Source organism: Hippoglossus hippoglossus, chromosome 3 (assembly GCF_009819705.1).
Source record: "Hippoglossus hippoglossus isolate fHipHip1 chromosome 3, fHipHip1.pri, whole genome shotgun sequence".
NCBI classification, from domain to species: Eukaryota; Metazoa; Chordata; class Actinopteri; order Pleuronectiformes; family Pleuronectidae; genus Hippoglossus; species Hippoglossus hippoglossus.
Window position 1 is genome coordinate 21639647 of NC_047153.1, and position 26160 is coordinate 21665806.

Consider the following 26160-nt stretch of genomic DNA (forward strand, 5'->3'; position numbering starts at 1 on the left):
CATGAGCGCATAGGGCACGCGCAGGTTGTCGTTGGTGTCCTACCCGCAGCTGTTCCTCTTCTTTCTGTGGTATTAAAAATAGACCGGTGCTGATAACGGACTCGTGTTGCGGCTACACCACTTCCCGTCGGGGATCATTTGTGCGCCACTTTCATTTTAATCACCAAACCGTGACCGTGACAGCGCAAACGCGCATCGGTCTGCGCATCTCTGAAATCTTCACTACAGTGTGGACAACCTCCCTGACATCCAGAGACCTCTCCTCCGCAATCCGACGAGGGCTTCTCTGCCGCCTATGGCTGCTCATCGTCGGCATCCCTGAGCCGCTGGCCTCGTCCCCGGACCATTCACCTGCAGCTGTCATCTGAAGGTCTTTGAATCAGGGAGACGTCTCTACGATCATCATTATTTTTTCTTTTCTTTTTTACATCATCATCCTTAAAGAACCCGCTGCTATGCTGGGCCCATCTCTCTAGATCTTTTGATCAATACACACGAGCTCTCATCCCACATCCGTCCGACCGAGACCCTGGTACTCTCATCGAGCCCCGACGATGCATCCTAACGCAGCGATGCTGGCGATGGTCCTTTTGGGGAACTTGGCGGTGCCTTTCGCCTCGGCTCAAAACGGTAAGAGACTGACAGCAGATGTGACCCACGACATGATTGTAAACACCGCGTTGATGGGGTGGGGGGGGGGGGGGGGGGGGGGGGGGGTGGGGTGGGGGTGAGACTTGACTTGTGCGAGGACCGCCGAGCGAAATGTTCCCGGAGAGGGTTGTGAGAAGGACTGCGATAAAGCCCCTGCTGAATATTGTAGTTTCACACACAAACTCGACAACAAGGCCGGAGTCAGATTCAATCAGTGACCACACCGTGCAGCCTTTACGGGTCTTTACACTCCACAGAGAAATCTGACGTGTGTTTAATCTATTGCGAGCTGAGTAGCCACAACCTACTAGTAGACGTGCCAGGACCAGCTGTCACTTTCGGACAAGTCAGATATGTTGTCGGGTTTAGTTTTAAGTCGACACTTAGCGTTGTTGCTCTGTGTCTGAGGTTGGTACCTTCCTGGGATTAGATCTGAATATGTAAACTACATACAGTAGTAGCCTTCGGGTCGCCTGAGGCTGTCAGTGTGCAGTTTGTTTAGTGGAGGGGGGGTTGGGTAGCAGAATGTGCCAGGCAAGACTAACCTGCTCTGGATGCAGATCAAGGATTTAGTGAACACCATACACAGGATATAAATTATGCTATTACCAAGTGCTTGTGTCACCAGTGTTGGATCTAGCTACTACATTTACTACAGCCACATTTCCTTTAATGACTTTTCTCTCTTGCCCAACTGGTTCAGTGTTCAGTTAGAGCAAAACTACATACACAATTAATCCTCATTTTCTTATTGGATCATCATTTAGTGTCTTTGAGCACCAGATGTTTATTCTTTTGTTGATATTCATTCTCAATTTCAAAAGCGGACTGTTTTAAAGTCATTAATGATAATAAAACAAAATATAATTTGGTTGCAATAAACATCAGCAACATAGTGTTGGGTGTGCCCAGCTGTCCTCCTCTGATACAGCATTCCATTCCAATTCTGTTGAATCACGTTCACCCAGAGGCGCACACGAATCAGCAGATATTCATGAAATGAAAGCAGATTATTTCCAATCTTTATTCTTTTATAATTTTCCAAATTCTAAAAGATCAACATCAATGGGTTCCTCGAGCAGCCATGTGTTAAGTATGTAAATTAAATAATATATTTCAGTTTTTGTTCTCTTAAGAAGCTGCTGCACCCACATGTCAAGGCCTCATGTTGACATATCAATGTCAATGACAGGATCTAATCCCCCTTCAGAGTAAAATAAAGCAGAGAATTACCCAGCCTTGCTCACAATTTTAATGCTTAATGTCCACCTCTTCTTTGCTAGGGGATAATTGGACACCCACTATGCAAGGATATTTTGATGGCAGGATGACAGGGTTATGAAAAACCTAAGTCCACCACTGTCAAACCCTCTTAGGATTTAACATTTGCAAGTATCTGAAAATTAAGAATTCTTAGATTATTTGAGTCTAAACAATTTAAATGTAATTAATAACTACACTATTTTTGAAATAGGCAACACGATACACAGAATATGCAGAAAGGAATGCACATCATTTAACAAGAAATCACAGAAGTAGCCTACGACTTCAGCTTGTGAGGAGTCTGCGAAATCTGAAATACTACAGCAGTTATATAACAAAGTATTATTCCTTGAATTCCTCTCTGTCTTCTTTATTAATTTCTCTGAGGTGCTTGAAGTGTGTGTGCGTGCACTGTCAGGCATTCTCTGATCTTGCTATCTGGAAAATCAAATACCCAATAAACCCTCTATTGTTTGATTAAGTCCAAGCAAAGGCATTCCAAGCACTTCCTGTGGTCTTTGCCCAGCATTAGTGCCTGTTCACTGAGGCCCAGACCACACCACAGAAACACACAAGCATACACAGGCACATATACACATCAGTGTTCAGTGGGAGACAGACTGGTGCCACCCAGTCACTAAATCTGACAGTGCTTTATGTAGAGATTCTAAATCCATAGCATATATACAGATGCATTTCTTTTCTAGTAAACAGCCCTGGCATTTAATACAGATTTGACCACAGCTGTAATAAGCTGCAGTTACTGTTTCACATCCCGTAGACCCAAAAGCCATTTTGCTTCTCTCTCTCACAGTTCAGATTAAGGGTAATCGGTGCATGCCGTCTTACCCTAGATTTTCCTGGGATAATACAGAGTTCAGGGAGTGATGGCAGGAGAATAATAATTATAAGTGCTCGAGATGTAATCACCGTACCTGGGAAGAAAGGGAAATTCATGCCATTATTTCCTCATATTTAGGGAAATGGAGGCTTATAAGCTATAGGCCTCTGTGACAGATATTTGGAGGACTGTAAATAGCATCCATCCATTCTGCCCTGTTTCTATTTTTACCACCGAGACACAGCACAGAGAACTGTGGCTTTAAGGTCCTTTTGTGAAAGTGAATCCATTAACTCTTAATGGACGGCCTCCTTGTGCACAGCTGCACAGCCTTCTAAAGACTCGCTAGGTGGCTGTGAACTCTTTAGGCAGAGGGATGATGTGATCTTTATGCAAAGTAAATAAAGGATGTTGAGAAGGTGGCAGCCTGTGTGTCAAGACATGCAGATCAAGACGAGATAACCTCGAGTCAAGAGCTGATATTATTTCGTATATTTCCTGTTTGTTTTCTGATTACAGCATGTAAGTTAGCAATTACAGGACTGTGCACATAAAACAGCAAAGATTAGGTTCATGATGTGGAGAAAGCTGTGCCCACGTGTACTGCAATATGTACTGCAGGCCCACGCTGCATTTTAAGATAAGCATTCTGCAGTTATTTACCATACAATCAATAGGCCCACATGATGCAGCAGCTTGTCCATTATCATGTTACTGTCCAGGCTGTGGACAAAGTTACATTCGTGAGTCTGGAAAATATGTTGGAGGACTCAGGCCAGCTCTTACCCTGAGTCATGCTTGCCCACTGTGAAAACTGATATGGATTGCACTGATTAGAAGCAGCATCACTCTAGTAGGCCATAAAACCCACCGCAGGTACATACCGATGCACAGCTATAAGGGAGCGATTTGTCAAGTGATAGTTGCTGCTGAACATGCATGCTCATTATTACATTTTTTATTTCAACAGCACTTGTATTCATGCAATTACACACTTTATAGCTGGAAGTCTAGCCACAGCCCTTTACTACTGGGTCTTTTAGTTGAAAAACTCAGGTTAGGTGTTCTGCATAGGAGCAGCTCTGAGAAAGAATAGTTAAAGAGGGTTCTTTCATTTAAACCCGGTCAAATTCTTTCCACTCGTCTGGGTATTTTAACGACGGATGTAGCAGACACAAGGTTGCTTTTTCCTCTACAGACTCATGCCAGCTGATGTTCAGCATTTAAGCTGACTAATGGTAATTTTTGAAAGTATGTAGGAGATTGGGGAATAGCATTTGTCACCCATGAAAAAAAAAACAACATATTAATGGTGGAAGTCATTACCCTGGAGGTGTAGTTTTTTCTAATTTTAGAATTATCTTGGTACAGTATTTCATTGATGAAAATCAGTGTGCTGTGATGTGTTTTATCGTGCTTCTCGGGTTCTACATCAAATCATTTCAATTCCCCTGTTTTGACCTCTGAAAGAGAACTAGGAAGTGTTCTCTGGTTGTGATTAGGGGATAGGATTAGAGCATTTCTACCCAGCACAGGGGTTATTGGGATTTAAATCTCATTAAACTGTTGCCTCTCCTCTGATCTGCATGACAGACCAGTAAAAAGAAAATGGTTGGCCCAAACGTCACCTTTTTTCTGGAGATTGAGATTCTCAAATAACTGCAATATTTTGTCACATTGTGCCACCACAGTGACATCAAATTAAGTACATCAGTGGTGTGATGAAGTGAGTCAGCCTCTCTGACACAAATGTAGCTGCAAATCCCACCCTCAGTATCTTTTAAGTGTAGTTCAATTTCTGATTTGATCAGTATGTCTGTATTTCTTCTTTATTTTGGACAAAAATCTCTCTGTTGTTTTACGTTTTTTATCGGGCAGATCAACTTAGAAACAAAGAGTTTTAGCCATTGTATTTCATAGTTATCTAGTTTTATAATGTGCACATTCTTAAATCACTACATTAGCTTCTAGGAGCCGAAAATGACCTTCTGGTTTTCATGTATTAACCTAATGCTACTAATGACTATTAATAGTTATTGTCCAAGCATTCATTAGTAAAGCATATAACAATATCGATTTACAGAGACTTGACACTTGGTTGATGCAAATAATCAACCATAGTAAACATCTTGATAAATCTAATTTAAGTTTTACATTTTTAATCAATTAATTTCCTTACATTTTATTTGTAAAGGGCCAATCAAAATAACTAAATGATTCCAAGGCTCTTTACATAGTAAAGTTGAGACCTTACTGTATAGAGTTGAGTTATTATTTAATTTAATTGTGTGGAAGTGGTTTTGGTTATTCAGTGGCGGGCAGAGTATGTTTTCGCTTCCAAACAGAAACCATTTTATATTTGGTATCAATGAAACGTTCAATCCGACTGCATCATTTAGCCTCTGGGTTGGATTTTCCAACAACAAAGCTTGAGAACGCCATGTTTTTCAACAGCCATCCTCTTTTATATCAGCAATAAACAATGTAAACTGCACCGATTAACCAGTACAGTTTCGGTTATATCCATTGTGAAGCACATTGACAGTGTAAATAGAAACCACTGGATGTTTGATAGATAAGTAATATATCTGAAAACTTAAGCAAACCTTGAATATGGTCACATTTTGTTTAATATAAAGTATTTAGCCAGTGTTATCTGCCCAATGGTAATTTAAAAAGTAGAGAAATAAGAATAACAAATCATGTCCTATATACATGCATGGTGAAAGATTCCAAAAAATATTATGGCTAATTGAGACGCAAATAGCACATTCGAACTGGTGTTACAAATTCTTCCTAAGGTGGCGTTTTCTTAAGAAGTGTGCAAAGACTATGTATATACTGACAACTTACCTTTTTTTATATAGTTTTGTGGCCCCTGGCAGGGCACGGCAAGTTACACCCTTATGACTCTTACTAGATATTTGGTGACATTGACACACCCTCTGTATAATTTTACCCAACTTCAACACAAAATGATGAGTGAATCAGCAAAAACCACCGCAAAACACCTATGTGGAAATATTTGGCTTTAAAATTTCACAAAATCATTTACATAGTTACATAGCCTAGTAGTAGCTTGATTTTATTTGAGTAAATCAACAAAGCTTTACTCAGAAGTAAATATTTACAATGTAGATTACAATTCTAGAGGCAATATAGCAACCTCTAGGCTATATGAGTGAAAGATAGAGTCTAAATAATAGATTCAGCTGTTATGTGTGTGTCATACAAATGACCTGCAAAGGCACAGATATCTATCATGGTACCATGCAGATAAAACAAAGACACCCACAACCTCAAACAGCACATAACCATTTGGCCCTAGGGTGTTTCCTACTTGCTGCTTTCTCTGTCGGTATTGTGCGACTGTGGACAGGAATCCAGGTTGTAGGCAAAAAACTGAGTCACACTGCATGGTGGTGGTGGTGGTGTGTGTGGCGAGCTGTCAGTCCTCAGGGGATCTCTTTTCTCTTCCTACATCAGTGGAGTATGTAGGCTGTAATGACTGTGACTTCTATACAGCCTGAGACAGTACGGCTTGTCACAGAAAACTTCAGGTCATTGTGTGATACTATTATGCACGCGTATAATACAGGAGTGAAGTGAGCCAAGTGAGCCAAGTCAGACATAGCACACTTAAGGACTTATTAATTTTGTGTTGAGTAATTTCTCTTAAACAATCCACTTATACAAACATTTGAAATCCTTGTTTTGAGCAACGCCTAGAGAGAAAAGCCATACCCCTTATTGCGGTGAAGCACTTATTTGTTCCAACTATCATATAATATAATTTTAAGAAAGGCTATATTCAGCAAGAAACCCCACCACAGAAATATCTGCTGAGGTAATATTTTAGTTTCTGTTCATTTTTGTCGCTACAAGCATTTCATTGGTCTTACAAATAATTCTTGGATCATTACAATCCACCAACACCCAGCGGCCACTGGGAAGGGTTAGTTTAAACAGAACGTTCCCATGTTAGCTCTGCAAGCATTAACAATTAGCCACCTATAGCAGCTAAGCAGCTGCAATACACGTTGGCTGTATAATGTTGTATAACCACAAAAGAGCAAGCAACTCATGATCCAGATACACCTTTAAAGCCCATGGGAGGGTGTATTTGATCCTAAATGATAGATTTTAGGGGAAAAAAATCAGGACACAAGCCACATCTACATTTCAGCAAGCTCTACACAGCTTCAAAGTGATAGTTGATGCAAGTTCAAGCCCTACTTGTAACCACTGCTGTTCATACTGTTAACATGTTGAGGAATGCTCAAACCAGAGTTAAAGTAACGTAAAATTGCTTCAAAACGCATAATACGGTGCGTTTATTTTGTTGTTTTTCACACAAGTTTTTGACTTTAAAAGAAATATATACAAGATGAACAGCAGTAAATTGATCAGACTGCCGTATTTTTAGATTTTGCTTTCTATTTACTGTACATGGACACAGAACATTTTTAATGTACACACATACACCATACTAAAGTCAAAATGTTATCAGCTCTTTTTTTTGTTGCATTTTTCATGAACAAAATGATTAGAACTAGTCAACCCCCTGCTCATTTGCACAAGGATGATCTCTGCTCATCTTTATTCTACTGTACTTTCTCACCAAGAGGCTGAGATCTGTCCACCATCCGCAGTCCCATTCTTTGTCACTTCTCATCTCCCAGCACGCATTTGAAATGAATGAGCACCGGCTGGCTGTTTAGTGCTTTGTTTTCACTCCCAGTGTAGGCTCCTTGTTTAAAAAAGACACGGAGATTGGGTCTGTTCATTGCCGAGTGTTGTCTGTAGTTTGTTCTCTGCTTATTTTTCCTCAGAGCCTCCTTGGGCTGATTTTGAATTAAGTAATCTGTTTCTTTTTCCTGATTAAATTTGTCATCACCTTGGAGGACATTCAGCACTTTCTTTTTTGAGCTGATACTGTGATTAAGAGTTCTACAATGCATGGCAGACAATGCTTATCTGTGCCATGAGCTGAGCCTACTGTCATACCCATAATAACAGTAGAGAATCCCATATGAAATTGTCAAACTGAAAATACTGCTTTAAAAGTGTGGGCGGAAAGGCTTGGATTCACCCTCTGGGATTATGTGGTGAGCTTGATGGGCCCAGATGTTTCAAGAGAAAAGAAACAAATGCTAATTACTCTGCATATCTCTAGGCATCGCACAGAGAAACACAAGTTGTAAGCACCCCATATCCGCCGACACATCTCCAAACAGTAGAAATTCTCGTCATAATCTCTCCTCCCTATCGTCTAATTTATTTTCATATGACTGTGAGTCACGAACTGGTGTTGGGCAACAGACTTGTTACCATGGCACTGCTTGGAATCCATGTATTGTTAAGTATGTGATATATTTTGGCTGTACTTTGACAGCCTGTTTGAGAGCAGTGCAGAGAGAATAATGTTCTCAAGCATTGCAAACATTGTGGATTATAGCATTAAGGAAAATTACTGAATAAACCATGTAAACGGAGTGAATAGTATTTATATTGACCTGGCAATTAAATTTCAAACGGAATTATTTAAATTAATTATAATTGGTTTCACTGTTCATTTTGGGAATGAGCTGAAAACTGTAGTTGTTTACACTCCTTCCTTCGACATATCTGTTCCTGTGCTTATGATACCTTGAACAGGGCAGACAGATCTGGGAGGGCCTGGGAGCTGTTGTATTTAGACACGACGCACATTCTACCACTGAAGAGACCACAGGCTCTTTGTTCCAATTTCCACTACAACAATTCAGGGCAAAGTTAAGGCAAGTTTTTTTTCTGATTCATCTAAGCACATGTGGTATACAGCTGACAGGCTGCAGGGGCGGCAGAGAATGCTCTCTGTGATCCAGGTGATTTGTCATTAGATAAGGTTCATTAAGGCTTGCAGTGTGTTGTTAGGGTAAGTGCTGATGTGGAACAAGGTCATGAATCAGGCACAGACATAGCATGGTACACACACAGTTGTGGTAATAATGCGTATGGGTCCCATTTCATTATGAATTTGACTATATTTAAGAGTTTAAATATATTTCCTGCTCCAAGCGGCAGCAGGGTAATCCACTAGTGTTAGAAAAATCGAGGCCGTTTGTCCGACTTCTTAAGATTGAGTGGCGCGAAAATGTCAGTTCATTCAGTATTGATGGAGAAGGTGGTTGAACTATCCTTTACATGCAAATTTTTAAAACCTGCTGTTAAAGACCAGCTTATCCAAAGTTAAAGCTGGTTGACCCAATTTCTGGTGTTAACAGCAAGAGCTGATATGGATGAAATGAGATGAGGTTTTATGCATACATATACACACACATAAAGTTACACTCTATATTCAGAGGCCTATGTTTTAAAAAGAGCAGAGTGCAGTTTGTCAATTGCTGAAACTAAGTTGGCCATAGTTTGTGTTTGTCAGCCCTGTGACAGACTGGAAACATGTCCAGGGTGAACCCTACTTCTTACCCAACACGTGCTGGAAGACACTGCAGCACCACGGGATCCTAAACAGGATAACCGGGTGTAAAAAAAAAAAAGAAAAGGGAAAATTAAACGCAGTATTCCATTTTTCAAAGTTGATGAATACTGACTCATATTTCTATGGGTGGTGAAATATAATTTATTGGTAAATATAATTTTGTTGCTTCATTAATGGAGACATTTTCTTTGCCTCAAGTTTCCAGATTTTATTGACAGGATATTCTTAAGGTAAGAAGGGTCAAATAAAAACAATATGAGTCTGATCCAGACGCAAGACACAGGGTATTGGGAAACAATCAACAGGCATTAGGTGCAAAAATCTGGTGTTGTGTGTCATAATTGACAAAAATGGCAGTTGCATGTTGTCTCACAATGTTTTCTAATAGAGAGGAGCATGTTTGATGAAGAGATCAAGCCACGCGCAAATGTAATAGAATGATGTGATGTGAGTGATGTGTGTGAAACAGAGGAAAGGTTTATAGGTTTTTCCGAGCACAAGGCATATCACACACGTCATTAAAGACCCCAAAAAGTGATTGGTTGGGGAACAGTCTGTCCTGGCACAACACAGCAAGGATTTATGATTCCATGATCGCCTCACACACATGACAGAGTGACCATCTTAGAGGAAAATGACAAGCGCATACCTCCGCCAAGGGTAGCTTGGCGGAGGTATGCGCTTTATGTTCAAGAAAGTGAAAAAAAAATCCTGGATCTACTCATTTATCCGGATCTGTTCCAAAATGTAATAGGTTCTTATTTGAGTCATGCCCCGACCTTCCACAAAATGTGATGGAATGTGGGTCAGTAAGTAGTAATCCTCCTTACAGACAGTCGAACAAAGAAACGCAATAAAAACATGTTCCTTGGATGAGGTAAAAAAATATTTTAGTCTGATGCTAGATACTAACATCTCTAGTGGATGCAATACGATGCTAGTTGACTGATGTTGCTCACTTTACCCAAGATGTCAATTATTGTACCTTTTAATTTCTGCAGATTAAGTGACATTCATTCCTCTGACAGAACGGTCTAAGTGATACTTAAACTGAAGGATAAAGTTTTAGGCAACTGGTTTTGATGAAGTTCATGGTTTTATATGCAGTGCTATTTTTCAGATCTGACAAATGTGTGGCATACTTGTGGGACATTTTCATTTCATTGGGGTCAAGTAGGAGTGCTGCCACTGATTGTTACCACACAGTAAACACAGGGAAGGGTGGAGGGATGGTTCTACTTGAAAAGGAACACTATCAATTGTGATCAAAGTCTTTTCAGCAAAGTGCTCTAACTAGCAAATGAAAGGTACACTTCAAAATCCTGTTTCACTTACTTTTTATAAGATAACATGAGAGAAAGAGAAAACAAAATACACAGTATAAAAGCATAATTTGCTGGTAAGGACTTGGGACTGGGTGACTATGACTTTATCTGATAGTTGTATGGCCTTAGTGGGCCAGGGAAGTCTGATGTTGACAGGACTGGATTTAGGCAATCATTAACCTTTTCTTTTTCCACCTATCAATGATTTGAGGGTCTTTTTTATTTGCCTTTAATCATCATCGCTTTTGTTTGTATGTTCTGATCCTATTTGATTTCTTTCTCCATCCCTTAACCTTTCTACATCTTCTTACTGCTCTAACCCTCTTTTACCCTTTCCTTCCCTGCCATCCTGATACACTTTTTCTCTCCAGCTGGGTTTGTGAAGTCGCCCATGTCTGAGACTAAGCTTACGGGGGACACCTTTGAGCTGTACTGCGACGTGGTCGGCAACCCCACTCCAGAGATCCAGTGGTGGTATGCTGAGATCAACCGAGCCGACTCCTTCAAGCAGCTGTGGGACGGAGCCCGCAAACGCCGGGTATCTATCAACACGGCTTACGGCACCAATGGGGTCAGTGTGCTCGGCATCACGCGCCTCACACTGGAGGACTCTGGGACCTATGAGTGCCGGGCCAGCAACGACCCCAGGCGCAATGACCGCCGACAAAACCCTGCCATCACCTGGATCCGCGCCCAGGCCACCATTTCGGTGCTACAGAGTGAGTGGTCTATGTCCCGTAGTACCTAGGGTGGTAAACAAACTACCGATCCCGTGTCCCAACCACTCCAACCCGTAAAAACCTGTCAAGAGCCCTCCCTCTCTACAGCGGTCACTGGCCAGATAAAAATAAAACAAACAACCACGTATTTATTCATATGCATTTTTCAATTTGGTTATTATCATAGTAAAAATAGAAGGAAAAAAACGTCCTTATGCCAGTGGTCGCATTTTATGTTGTTTTCATAAATATTGAATTGTGTTTCTTAATTAAGTTTGGAAAATATTTATGTTCCCTACTGAACTCTGTGAACTCCCCATCTCTCCCCAAATCCCTTAAGCATCTTGTTGTAAATGACCACAAACCCAGGAGCTTTACTCAGTCTCTATCTACATTTTTCTCTTTCCTCCCACACAAAACCTTTGTCTCAACTGTCTGTGTCTTTTTTACAATATTCAGATCATTATCCCTTTCTCTGTATCCTAATTTCACCCATTTCCTATCTATGGATTTACTTCTGATACCTATCCCTTTACATAATGTTGTGTCTTTTACGTTGCGTGGATTGTTTTATTTACTTCAAAGCTCTGCCTGCTAAATGCAGCAGAAACCTAGTGGTGCTTTGAAGTAATGGTGCTTTTGATTTGGCTTTCTTACTCTGGGCACAGTGTAAATGGGACTGTAAGAAGACACAAGGAGGGATCAGTTTAGGTGTAAAAGAGTGATTCCTGCTGTCAATTCTTTCCTGATAAAAGCAAACATTTTCTGTTTTCAAATTTGTGTCTGGTAATCCAATAGAGGATGAGACCATGCACGGGCCTTGAGTGTCTCATTTCTTGTTGAGATGAGACATAGATTTCACTTCTGTAAAATTGTTTTTTTTTGGACTTGCCTGTGCTATGTGTAACCTTGTGCCTTCTCAGCCATTAAGAGTGTGACTATGAATCAGTAATGACATTATATCCTTTAACTCTCTGCTCTATGAAGACAAACATTCAAACGAACTGAATTTCAACTGGACTCTTCTAATCTGTGCATGCTTCAGTGCTCTGCCCACTGGAGCACAGGGAGATGTGGAATGTTGTTAGTCATAGTGAAGCTCTCTGAGAAGCTTAGAGGAGTCTGATCATTGCTGGCTCTGACAAAACTCTTTACCTCTGCTGAGCACTATTTTGATTAGGTGTGGCAATTTCTACTTCTATAAGAAGTGCAATGGACAGTAGCTATTCACTACATATATTCTGTCATTACTGAGGAGTAAATGTTCTTTGCGTATACATGTAATATCCAAACTGTTACATGTATATAACAGGCTATACATAAACCCCCCTTGAAATGAATGTATAGTATGTAGCTGGGGAAACATGCCAAAGTCTGATTGTCTTGTTTTGGGCTACTAGTTATGCAAAATTTAGTTTGTGAATGTGAATAATTCTAGATCAATGTACTCCCTATCAGTAAATATATATGCAGTATCTGAGGCCCATTACAAAGCTTTATCATTTATTTTGTATTTGGCATTTGGACATTTGAGCAAATTCAATTTAAATGTTGAATTTTCTAAAATGAATAAATAAAACGCATGCATGCATGGACAACATGTACTGAGGAACACCTTTCAAACATGTGCTACATGTACTTAAAATGATACTGTACCCAAAATCTTTTCAGTAGGAAACTAGACATTCTTCTGGTTCAAGAAATATTTTCAGGGATACACAGACATTTTTGCTTTGCTTTTTTGATGATAGCAATAATACCCCTCATGTTTAAAGCTACAGCCAGCAGCAGGTTAGCTTAGCTTATCATACTTTTACGAAATGCCTAGCTTGTACAAAGGTAAAAATTAGACCAGCATATTTTTAGATTGAAGTGACATGTGAAATTTATACAAAAAAACAATCTTTAAAAATGACAATTTGTGATTTTATAGGGGGTTATGTGCCAAATAATTTCTTGGCTGGTAGACTTAATGCTAATCTTATCCCACAGGCTACTGACGGCGGCTTCATATGTAGTATAGAGGATATAAAAACTTCATTTGTCATAATGTGGCACTTTAGCTCTTAACAAAGAAGAGCAGCTGTCATCAGCTTTAATTTAAATGCCAGTAACAAGTGATTTAAATTCAAAAGTTTTTATTCCAGTATCAAAATGTCTGTAGAGGAGTCTCTATCAACGTCTCCATCATTGTCAATTTCGAAACAAAAATGTGGTTAACGGGTGAGTATTTTTGTTCAATACATTCAAAAATTTAACAAGATTATCAACAGAAATAGGTTTTGATGTCAAACTACTGAAGTTAGCATGCTAACCACCAAGCCTGAGCCTGTCCCGTCTCGTAATATCACATTGTACCTCAAGAGGCGGTAGTGAGTCACTGTTGTGTCCTCAGTCCAACATGAGAGGATGAAGAAGTTCCAGCTGTGAAAAGGTTATAAGCCTGTGCTGAGGCTGTTTCTCCATTAAAGAAAGAAACATCTTTACCATTGGAATTTATCACGCCACACAATTCATGCACAGCTGGTTTCTTTGTGGAAAAATGAACATAAAATCTTTTCAGCCACTTTTAATGTGGTGAGTGTTTCATACTCGAATACTGATTTTTCATTCAGTATCACTTTTACTAATTGCATGGATCTCAGTGGATTCTGAGTACAGATATACTATACACTTATAAACCAAATAGCTAATCTATTTTAAAGGTGACTGCTCTTTCAACAATCGTATTGGTATGTCAAGTGTTCTCATATTTGTACTGGAAAAATATAAATGTGTGGGGCAAATCAGACATAAAAATTCACTGAAAATTGCATATCCTTATTAAGAATGAATGGTACAAACCATTTAGATCTACCATGTGTTCAGGAAACTGTTTTCTCTGTGCCAGCATAGAGAAATTTCTCTGTTACTGGCCCCTCTCACTGGAGTGCACCTCTTGTAATGTAATGACCAACAAATTCACAATTTGAGGTCTGCCTTGCCTCTTACGATGACATAATGTTTCATAAATATAGACCTTGCCAAGTTGGTCATGATGTCTCAGCTACTTTGTTTAATTAAATTTGAAAAACATAAAGAGTAAAGTTTAATCAAAACATTTTACTATAATAAACTACCAGATGACGTAGAGAAGACAATATATTTGTACTGATAATGCAGTAATTTTAAAGAGTATCATTATGTAATAAATGTCAGTCAATTGGATACAATAATCAAGCGGAAAGAGGAAATCAAGTTTCACTACATCTTGACTGATTTAGAGCAGTATTTAATATTTAGTTACATTCTGATACGGTGTTGTATTATCCAGCAGCTACCACATTTTAAGATGTCACACTGTGTCCTACAAACAACCTTCAGGTTAAATTGCCTGTGGACCACTGTGCCGTGTTTGCTAAATGTTAATTTATGTACCTCATGTTGTGTGTGTACGCATGTCTCAAAGATACTATTAATAGTACATGTGGTTCTGCTTGGTGAGGCCGATGTAAAGGGGGGAGGGAGAGATTTCCCTTCAGCTATAGAGTCTACAGAATAGCAAGATGAGGGTGGCATGAATGCTAATAGACGTCACATGCCAGTCTCAGCAGCCCTTCTTTCCCCTCTCCTACTTTTTTTCTTGCTAGTGGCCTTGCAGCAGCAGCCAGTAGTAGGATTATGATGCCTCTCTCCTCTGCTCCTCCCCTCGAGGGCTCCGTCGTTGCCATGGTTGGCCCGCCCTGGAAGAGGAGGAGGGGCAGGGCAGAGGAGGCTTTCTGCTCACTACTGAAGGCAGAGCAAAGGGCGCCTCGCTCTCAGATGACACCTCCCGTTTCCCTGAATGCCCTTGAAAGGTGGACCCTGGTATTGTTTAGTCACCAGTGTGCTTAGTATTTTAGAGGCTGGAGTACTTCAAGCAGGCGTACAGCACGAATGTAAAATGTCAGAGGACTGTTCAGTGATGACATTTATTTGCAAGCTTAGAATAGGCTCTATTACAATGACACATAAAATTACTGCAGTTATCAGCTACACAGTATCTTCTGTCAGACATCATCATGGAATCTGCGCGACTGTATTGTACATTTTTTTTAAAGTCTGAAAAAAAAATTACAAATGTAGTGCGAGATAGGTATAATCAAATAAATTTAATTGAATTTAATTGTGTATTACTGGAGGTCATTAGACAAACTCTCAAGATAAATGCTTGACAAGGCATTCCAGCCATTTCATTTACTTATTATGCCTTTGTTTATTTGGTCTGTGCACTTCTGTCTTCACCTCATAGATACCCTCCTACACAGATTGTATAAAAAAAGCACTCAGCCTACAGCAACCACAGTACGGGAGGAAGAGTTAAAACAGCGTTGAGCCCCAGTTCTGTGATAAGGCTTTTGACTGTGTCTGTCTTCCAGAACCAAAGATCAATGCCTCTGATCAGATCATCCTGTCAGCGGAAACCTCAGGCAAACCCGTTACCCTGCAGTGTAACCTCACCACTGCCCACACCCCTCACAAGGAAAGCTTCTGGATGAAGAATGGACAGGAGATCACCAATACACGGACAGATCAAATGAACACATCGCACAGGTGACATATCTTGGGAGAAGACAATGTGGATTGCTCTCAGCAATGAAACGGAGAAACATTTGTCAGAAAATGTTAAGAACTAGACTTGCTGAGACAGTTAAATGATTGGCATCAAGTTTGAAATGGGAGTGTTGGTTAGATCCACAGAAAGAGTAACTCAGGTTTGTTTTTCTGCTTGGCTAACCAACCACTGGTAGTTGCTTGTAAATGGGTCAAACTACAGCACTGCAGACATTCTCTGCTGTATAATAAGTAGTCTGTGTGTTTTGTGCATTTTCCAGACATTGAAGATACAACAACTCATTAAAAGCTAGATTGTTTGTACAATTAGCTTCAGGCCGTTACTAAGGCAATTCATAAACACATTTTAATACATTTTTTAAGGTAAATCTTCTGCTGGAGTTGTGTTTTCATTAGGAAAACACATTGACTTGAGAATTCTTATAGCACCTGAATCTTGTGGCTAATAGTGTGCTATTGATGGCTATATAAATCTCAAAGTGGGAAATAAGACAACTTAAGTTTGAAAGTACCTTTCATTACATTATGTTGCTCGGTTTTTTAGCAAGCTACTAAAAAATATTAGGACATTGAAATTTAGACTAGAGAGTGGATACCCAACCTGAACCCATCGTGACTTGTTGGCACCCTACAACATTTTTTAAATGATATTCAGGTTTGGGTCTGGTCTGTCGCGTTGGCTGGGTTGATGTTTTACACTGCAAATGTCTGTATTTGCACAAAACATGCCATTAACCACGTGGGACACAGTAACTTAGTGCAGCTTACATTAAATGCATCATGCTCGGGTCGGGTTCGGATACAAAAAAAACAGAATGCCTCTTAGTATCGGGTCGGGCTCATACAGGTTCGGACAGAAAAATGCAGCCTGAGCTACACTCTTATGCTGACAGTGAAGTTTATGTCTCATAGCTGTTTTTGTCTTAATTAATCTGCGATATATTGAAATAGTCAAAAGGCAGCACTTGGTAAGAACCCTGTCATATATGGTAACATATAGGTTTTAAATATCCCTAGACTGCCACTGTTTGGATTAATCCTGAGTTTGTGGTTTTCAAAACGCCCACTGTCTTAAACCCAATGTTGAGCTATACCTTTGCATCTAAGTACAAAAACTCTATTATTGCCTAAAGTACCAACTAGTTGTTATTTCCCACTGTCACACAGTATAACCACTGGAGCACAAAGCTACTGTCGCCTCTGTAGACTCACCACAGACTCTCCCCACCCACAAGATAAGACCAATTGGTCACTTCCTTGTCACATTACATCAGTGATACTCTGGAGATTACAGCTAAAATGCCTGTGGTGCCTTCCCTGCAAAACTCAGAGCTGCTGTTCCGTAATATAACAACGTAATGGCAACATTTTGTCTCCCATAGACTTGTAGGCCCCTAAAGCGTTCACTGCTGTAGTTGGAAGTAATTACTAGAGTCAAACTGAAATCAGTTGACTTTATTTACTTGACTACTTGCAATGTGAGTGACTGGTAAATGGAAATAATGGAATAAAAGTTGGTGTGCTGTGTTTTGTTGCAGAATCATTAAACCACGAGCGGACGTTTCTGGGGAATACATGTGTGTGTTCACATTTGACATGGCACCAAATGCAAATGCAACAATCGAAGTAAAAGGTAAGATTCCTCTGACAGCTGAACCTCTGTTATACAAATGACACGAATCTCACTTAAAAAAATGTTTTTCACTATTAGGAAATTCTGGAGAAAAAGCCCTGGCCCTAATTTTAGCTCACCACATGATGACATGATAATGTTGTCTGTGGTTTTCTGCTGAGAGATGGCAAAATAAAGGTGTCCTAGAAAGGTTACCCACCTCTCAAGCTGTGCGGAGGGAGATGTCATTGACAAAGACGTTTGCATCCATCCAGCACAGCGGTGATGACAGGGAGCAATCCTGAGGCTGTTGTCACTCTGAGCTTTCACTGAGAGGACAGCGTAGCAAAATGGACAGGCACTGCTCATGCTCACCAAAACATGCAAACACTCGGTTCAATAGGAGGCATCCTTCTAAGCAGTTAAACACTTTAACAAATTTATCTAGTGGTTAAAAGTCTGTACATTACTTTTTTATTTATAAGAGCTAATAATGGTGAAACTAGAAATAGTTAAGTACAGTTCTTGCTGTAGCTAGAAAAGCTAATAAAAGAACTACTGTGTTGGTTTCATTCAAGCCGACAGCAAAGCCATCAACTTGAATAAGGAATCTTCTCTGAGAAAGGGCAAGTGAATGCCTGTTCAAGAGAAGCTTGGCTGTGTGTAGCGCTTAAGCCAATTTGCTGTGGCATGGCTATGGCGCATACTGAGCATGTCCTGCCTCTTATTCTGCGGCTGTCTTATAGCGCTGCCTGATTGCGTAACATGGGTGATGACCGTGTGTGTTCTGCTTTTACGGGACTGCAGGATGACGGTACTCATCACCATTCAAACTGAAGTGTCCTAACCATCACTGGACTGCAGGCCAGTGATTGTTGAGGCTTGCCATCTGTCCCCTGGAGAAAAAGTCAGTGTTTTAACTAAACTGATGATGCACGACTCTGCCCTTAAAATAGCTGCGCATTCTACGTCAAAACATTTTTACAGGAATGTTTGACAGTAAGAGCATAGAAGGATCTAAACAAAGCATTTTCTTCATGCTAAATGCTCCTGTGATGTTCTAGAGGTGTGCAGGATCTTTTGTGACCCAGGTAGCAAGACCAATGTTATGCTAGCCAGTTTTGCACTGCGCTTCTGGCAGCAGTTCACTGAGATCCCTCGCCTACAGTGTCCTTGGCACACTCATCCTTGCAGGACTCAGCTCAGAGGCAACAGATGGAGGGCTCTGTGATGTTGTAGGATTAAGGCTCTGAATCCTGTCCCAGCCATCTCGGTGGCGGGAGAGGAGTTTATTGTCTGTGATACTAAGCTTACCACAGATACATATTTGGTACCTGATATTTGTCTAAATGTTTAGCACATTGGTTGAAGAAAATGTTTGAACGTGCATACAAATAACTTCTCAGTATAGTGCAGACATAAATTACTCTCCAAGTATAAAGATTTTTACACAAATTCTCAAAGTCACTTCAACATAAAATGTGGAAAGCATCTAATTAAGGATAATGACTAAGGATTTGATTTAATGGCTCTTTGAAATCCAATGTCATCTTACTCTACTACTAATTTCTATTCTTTGTGACGGACTTGACCTTGTGTATCCTCAAACGTCCCTCTCACGTTCATATTTCACTTTACCACTGTCTAGCGCACAGATTTAATAATGACAATAATCAGTCATGAGTGTGAAATAAAGGTTCCTGCCTGTGTCAGAGCCACTCTGAGGGCTGTCTCTGTGCTGTCACTCACTGACATAATACAGTAAGGATAAGGCACAAATGAGCTTGGCCACTCCCCTGCTCAGGGAGCATGTGTGCACCATAATTAGAGTGGGGTAATGTCACCAAAGAGCTCAGACCCCTCCTGCTCCATTATCCAAGCGCAACTGAAAAATGCTCATTCCAGGCTTCTCCCTTATCCTGCTTAATTGCATGGAAGGAATTATTGTCATTTTGAGGATTATTAGAAAAGCAGGAACAGTTATCTTCCTGATGCTGCGTGTCATTAAATGGAGTCTGCGTCTCTCCGTTGAGAAAGACTCAGTTTGACTTGGCATCTGTTGCAGTGCTTTATGACATTTGTTTGAATTTATTTAATTCCCTAACCTTTGTGTTGCTTTTTTTTATCATTGGTTCATTCAGTAATAAGAGCCAGTTTACAGCAATTTTCTTTGGCTGAAACCCCCTTTTGTTTAATTCACTGTGGAATTAATTTGAATGGGAACATCTGGAGGCTCTTGTATCATACTGATCCCCCTCTTCCATGACCTCATTATGAATTGTGAAATGCTCCAACCCATTCCAGAGTCTTTTTCCCATATGCAAAGGCTGGATTTACTAGAAATGCTCAAATCTATTACTAAACACAGAAAACATCTTTATTTTATCAAAGGTCATTTTGCAAGCATTACACAACAACCCATAAGGTTTTGACAGCAAGTCTTTGTCAAAAGACTAATCAGAGCTTTAGTTACTTCTAGTTACTGGCAAATTTGTGCTACATTTTTGAATAAATGAACTACATATGCAAGTGCAGTAATAGACGCACATGTACCTCAGTATATGAGATAAATACCTCTATGTCAGTGTTTTGGCCTCTTAAGAAAGAATGATTTTATCTATCCCAAGGAGAAGATTGTAGAGTCAAGTGGAAATGAGGACAGGAAATGTAGGAAATGTGTAACAACACGAATTCAGTAAATCTGTGTCAGATACTGCAATGATGCAATGACATGACTTAAAAGTAAACGATTAAATGCTTTGTACATGATTAATACAAATATCCGAAAAAGGCCTGCTAAGCTTCTTCTTTACTGCAACAGCTTGAAGTTATGACACTGAGCTGCTTCAGTGAATCTGCCCCACTGTAGAGACTCTTAATTACACTCCTCTCCCTTACATAGACGTCTGAATAACACCAATTATTACCATAGCCAGAACAGCCAATCATGCTTCCCTTATTCATGCCATCTGGTAGGAGTTTAAACGTTCCTCTGAATGGTTTACCTCTGCCAACTCAGCTAATTATCAATTTATTTATTTATTTAACCTCTACAGCAAAACCTGATATCACCGGCCACAAGAGGAGTGAAAATAAAAACGAGGGGGAAAATGCAACAATGTACTGTAAGTCTGTTGGTTACCCACATCCCACCTGGACATGGCGTAAAGTGGACGGAACATCCTACATGGTATATGTATAGATACACACACACTTTATGTCTATTTAATATATAGAGAGAGATTATTAACTTTGAGGAATGCTCATTGTTTTGTAGGAAATTGACAACTCTACTGGACGCTTCTTCATCACCAACAAAGACAACTACACAGAGCTCTACATACTAAACCTGGACATAGACACAGATCCTGGAATATATGAATGCAATGCCACCAACGTGATAGGAAACACTGCTGAGACCACTATTCTGCGTGTGCGCAGCCATCTTGCACCGCTTTGGCCTTTCCTGGGTGTGCTAGCAGAGATTATAATCCTAGTTGTCATCATTGTTGTGTACGAGAAACGCAAGAGGCCGGACGACATCATCGAGGGTAAGAAATCTTCCCTGTTACTATGAAAGTTGATATCACATTATTTATGTTCATATTACAAAACAGCAATTCAAAACTTTGGCATGGTGTGTTTCTCTGGTGTCTGATCTTTGTTGTATTAAAGGGACACATTCGATTTGTCCTGTACATATGACTCTGACACTTGGTTTTAATGTTGATAAATCCATTAGATTAGAAGTATCAGATAAGAAATATAGCAATTATAGTTACAATTTCAACGCCCTTTTCAAGAGTCCAATGGCAAGTATCAGATCTTACAACTACAGGTTTGTTTACAGAAGCACGTAAACTCTTCAACCATCAGGTTGCATCAGCTCTCTGAGGAGATATGTAGTAACGATCAAAAGGACTCTTCTCCTTGTCTGATGTGGCGAACACACAGCAAACCTTTGCAAGAGTTGGCTGTTTCTATGCTGTACTAAGGGCAATGTTAACCACTGTTTTCCATGTTGATGGGCGAATAACTGTGGGGATCAGTCTGATGAAGCTACAAAACATATCAGACCCAGTTTACTACTTAATTGGTCACTATTCTTTTCCCCTCCCCCCTTCTTTCCAAATGGCAACATAATCTAAATGGGTGGTAAGTGAGAGATCCTGCATGGTTTCAGAGATATTTCTTTCTGTCAATTTCTGTTTTTATGACCCTACACTCCATCCAGAGACATTACAATCCTAACCTCAATATTGTTGAGCTATTAACGCAATAAATGAAGTTTATTTTTACAATATGAAAACCTGTATCCATTCATTTCCATTGCCATCAATTGTTTAATGGTTGTTGGATTAAATGGAGTATATTACTGAAGAGTCGTAAAATCTTGTGATACTAAAAGCTCAGTTGGAATTTGAACATAACATAAAATATATAATTATGTTAGCAAACTTAATGTGATAGCCATAGTTAATGTTGTGAAAGAAAGAGAGGGGAAAGGTCAAACCAGGTCTAAACCATGCTTATGGGTGCAGTAGGTAGGTCATCTACTTTATCGTTACCAAAAATTAGAGCAAATATACAACTGACGAACATTATAACGCTAATATTCAATTACATATATTCAAATCCAAATCAAACAACATGATTTGATTCAGTTTCACAATTATCCAGGTAACTACTAGTTTATTGATATAGTTTTTAAAACAAAATGTTAGAACTCTCAAATTATATGTGAGATTCAAATCCTTGATGTACCTAGTAAAACAAGTAAATGACAGAATAAATACAATTTTAAAAAGGAATAGAGTTTGATATTTGTGCACAGACGTAGTCACCGGCACTTACTTACTACTTTGCTCAAACAATAATAGTACTATGTTCATTTTATGATCACTTTAACATGGCCGTGGCACCATGGTTGAAATAGTTTGCTGTGCTGCCTGCATTGCAGGACACTGACAAACGTAAAAGTATAAAACACTGTTTGATACACTCTTTGCTCATTCTGATGACTCCCATAGTGTATGCAAGAAGCATAGTAAACATTTCCAAGCACTCAATGTTACTGCCTCAAGCAAACTGAGCTTATTGTCACCTTTTGGTCTTCTTTAAGCTATTAATTACTAACCACTATTTAATGTCAAATGTATTTCTTTACCAAACAAAGACACTATGGTGGTTAACCACGTTCACAATGTAGTCTTATCATTTATGTTTATCTATTATATATAATGGCATATATAATGTGTAACTCCTAAATTAACATTGGTTAAAAATATATTACATGCCCTGCATATGTTACATTATTTGTTGTGACCCAGTAGTGATAATTGGAAAAACAAAAGCTTTACTATAATGCTTGCTGAAAATACATGCACACACATACACACACACAGACACACAAACACAAGCCACCCTGCTTGAGTAAGCTCTGTGCATGGCCGCTCGTTTGGTTTCATCTACCGGAAAAATGAAGCGATTAAGGTGGATTATATTCGCCATGTTTATGCCATTCAAATCAGGAATGAGGACTCCCTGCTCACGAGGCACAGCTTCTCGAAAATCTCCTTTTAGCATCCCATATTCCCGGAGGTTTTGGCCCCTGTCTGCATGCATCATGAATTGTGGTCTCTTGATTGCTTAGCTAAGTTTGAACACTTTTATACTCTGCAGCCAAAGGGCTCTGAGGCAGAGGCTGACATTTCTATCCTGTGTTTCAAAACCGCATGCTAAAATTACAGATTTCACCACATGACGATTTTGCTAAATAACAGCTCACTCTGTGTAAGAAGACAAAATGTAGGCAAAAAATGTCCACCCACACACTGTATTTAAAGTTACATAAAAAACGACTATTGTGATTATTTATAATCAGCTATCAATCTCACACAGTAAAACAAACATCTGTTATTTAATCAGTGCTTGCAAAACCTTTTACAGTAAAGAAAGCTTTTCTGGTGTTTATATATGAGGTGTGAAAAGGGTGGGATATGCCAACAGATGTTCCTCCTCCAAATGATCACAGCGTCATGTTTTTGTCTAACATTATAATTGCCATAATCTGCTCCATATTAACGCCATGGAATGCTGCCAATGCTGCTTATCTCAGATGTATAACTGCATGGAAAATATCTCTGTGACTGGTTACTTTCCTGCTGACACATTTCCATCTGTATGCCAAACACCAACCACCTTGTCAACCCCCAAGGCTTCCGATCTTCGAACTAACTTGTCACTCAGTGCAACAATTCTCACTATTATACACCACTTCTCCTCCCTGCAGTCTCTCCTCTTATTGTGGCAGCGTACTGTAAATTATGTATTGCACTGTTGTATGGCAAGAAAGACACTTTTACTATTGTCTCACTAAGATAAATGGGGATTCTCATTAATGTGTCACTAATTTGAAAGACATTGGCATTGAATAAAAATATAAATCACTGTGCTTTTAATTTATACAGCCTCTAGATGCTGAGATGCCATACAGTGGGTCCTTTCAGAATTACTATGAATGCTTTGTCTGAAATGAACTGAAACCCCATTAGATCAGATGGCATGTGAGGCCTTGGCGATATAGCTGTGACTGTTTATGAGATCATAACACAATTGTTTCTTTCATTGAAGCCTGTCTACCACAAATATGTCACTGCTGACCTTTTCCCCAAGCATGCATTTTTATATCTTCGATGCACACTGCAGTTTTCAGAAACCTTGTCTAATACAAGAAGCTTTTAAATCCAGACTCATGTGTTTGCTTCCTTGTTTTCCTTCTGAGTCTGTTTGTCAGACACACAGCTTGTGCATACAAAAGATGTTCAGCAGCTGACTCCTGTGTCTCTGATGCCACCGCACAACTCCGCCGAAGCAGTTTTCTATTATTTCTGTGCTTTCAGCTGCATTATCACTCATAATTAGTGTTCACTTGTTTGAAGGATTTGGGAACCTTTCTCTGACAAATTTCAGGTTTCTGATCATTACTGAAATTACAGTAAACTAGTATCTGCCTGGGAAAAGGGAAAACTGTCTGCATTGCAAAGTCAATTTTATTAACAGTAAAATGCATTGAAATATGAAGTACAAATATTTTTTTCTACATGTCATATTTGACTTCTGTGTTGTTTTTGTCCCAATTCTACCCTCATGGAATAGACGATGAACCAGTAGGACCAATGTAAGTAAATACATATTTTTACACCTGTACTTACAATTCATACTCTGTAGCTACTGCAATGTGAATTGCTATTACTTTTAGGTCACTAAATCATAACTGCTTCTGTCCCAGGAAAACAAATTCAACAAACAACCACAAGGACAAAAACATTCGCCAGAGGAATACAAAATAAGCAATTTACTCAAGTAAGACACTGTTGTTGAGGGTTGAGGCTAAATATGGAACTCACTGTGAGTATTTGTTGGAGTTAAAACTTTCTCTTGATTTTCTCTTCACAGGTGAGATGGCTAAAAACTGTGTTATTGTGACAAGATGAAGGTATCAGCGGTGGATAGATCTCCAGGCAGTTTCGAATATAAGCATATCTTGTCTCTTTTTATGAGAAACAATATCAGCATAACACTGGCAACAAAAAGAACATAACGGCTGTCTTAAGCATGCCTTATTCAGTCTTACGTGGAGATTTCAGGATGACGAATAATGACTAAAACCACCTCAAAGGTGTACACATTTTTAATGTGCTGTTGATGTCTCCTTTATTGATTTCATCATGTCCTCGATTGAGGTGATCCCTTTTGTATTACATATCATGTACAATGCATGCAAGATTATTACGCAATAGGATACTCAGAATAGACATTTTCTGTTGTTATCCCCCTCGTGTGGCTTTTTTTGCATCCAAAATGACCTATGTTTTTTATGAAGTCAATATATATATAGATATATATATATCTATATATATATGTGTGTGTGGATATATATATATATACATATATATATATATATATATATATATATACATATATATACATATATATATATATATATATATATGGAGAGTTATTCTTAAAGATTTGTACAGCATATCATGGTCATTTAACTATGTTTGATTTTGTGACAATAAGTCCACTTTTAACAGAACTTTTATTGTGAAGCAAGGGCTTCATTAACTGGCAGTATTTAAATTTAATTATTAAATTGAGAGTGATTACAGAAGATGACTACTGTGTGTTTAAATATCTACGATAAAACGTGTATTACTTTTATTTTCTTTCCAGAGTAACTTAGGTGTCTTGTATATGTTGATGTATGAGTGTTCAAATAATAGGAAATCTGTAAAAAATATTTTTTTTTATATTCCCCAAATTCATGAATTGATTTTTATTTTCTATTTTTTCTCTTTAACTGTATAGCATGGCTATAATCCTATGCAATATGTATTCTTAAATAGATATATGGAGGGCGGTTTGTTTTACTCAGTGAAGCTTTAATATTGTGGGATCACTTGGAAGCTGGCATAGCAAAATTCACTGCTGTAGCTGCATGACTCCTGTTTCAATACAATGTATCCATGTGTGTGGCGGTGGGAATGGACCGGCGTTAGGGTGGGGTCAGAGGGACCAGAGTATATAGCCACAATCAAACATGAGTGAGACCAATATTTTCTTTTCTGAATAAAAAGTTTAAAAAAGGAATCCAGATGTTTTTTTGGCTT

General features: G+C 39.2%; 1 protein-coding gene across 5 annotated transcripts; it reads left to right on the top strand.

Annotated features, from left to right (window-relative positions):
- On the top strand, window positions 1-26128 carry nptnb (neuroplastin b). 5 transcript variants are annotated; one of them, XM_034579100.1, is made up of 9 exons: window positions 2-630; window positions 10933-11280; window positions 15678-15852; window positions 17412-17506; window positions 20542-20675; window positions 20763-21036; window positions 24656-24665; window positions 24777-24850; window positions 24944-26128. In XM_034579100.1, the coding sequence occupies exons 1-8, from the start codon at window positions 555-557 to the stop codon at window positions 24835-24837; spliced, it is 1173 nt and encodes a 390-aa protein (XP_034434991.1). In that variant the 5' UTR covers window positions 2-554; the 3' UTR covers window positions 24838-24850; window positions 24944-26128. The 5 variants fall into 5 exon arrangements, with proteins under 5 accessions (XP_034435015.1, XP_034434991.1, XP_034434999.1 ...); XM_034579108.1 differs by having other exon boundaries at window positions 24659-24665; XM_034579094.1 differs by having other exon boundaries at window positions 230-630; window positions 24644-24665.
- The last annotated feature ends 32 nt before the right edge of the window (window positions 26129-26160 follow it).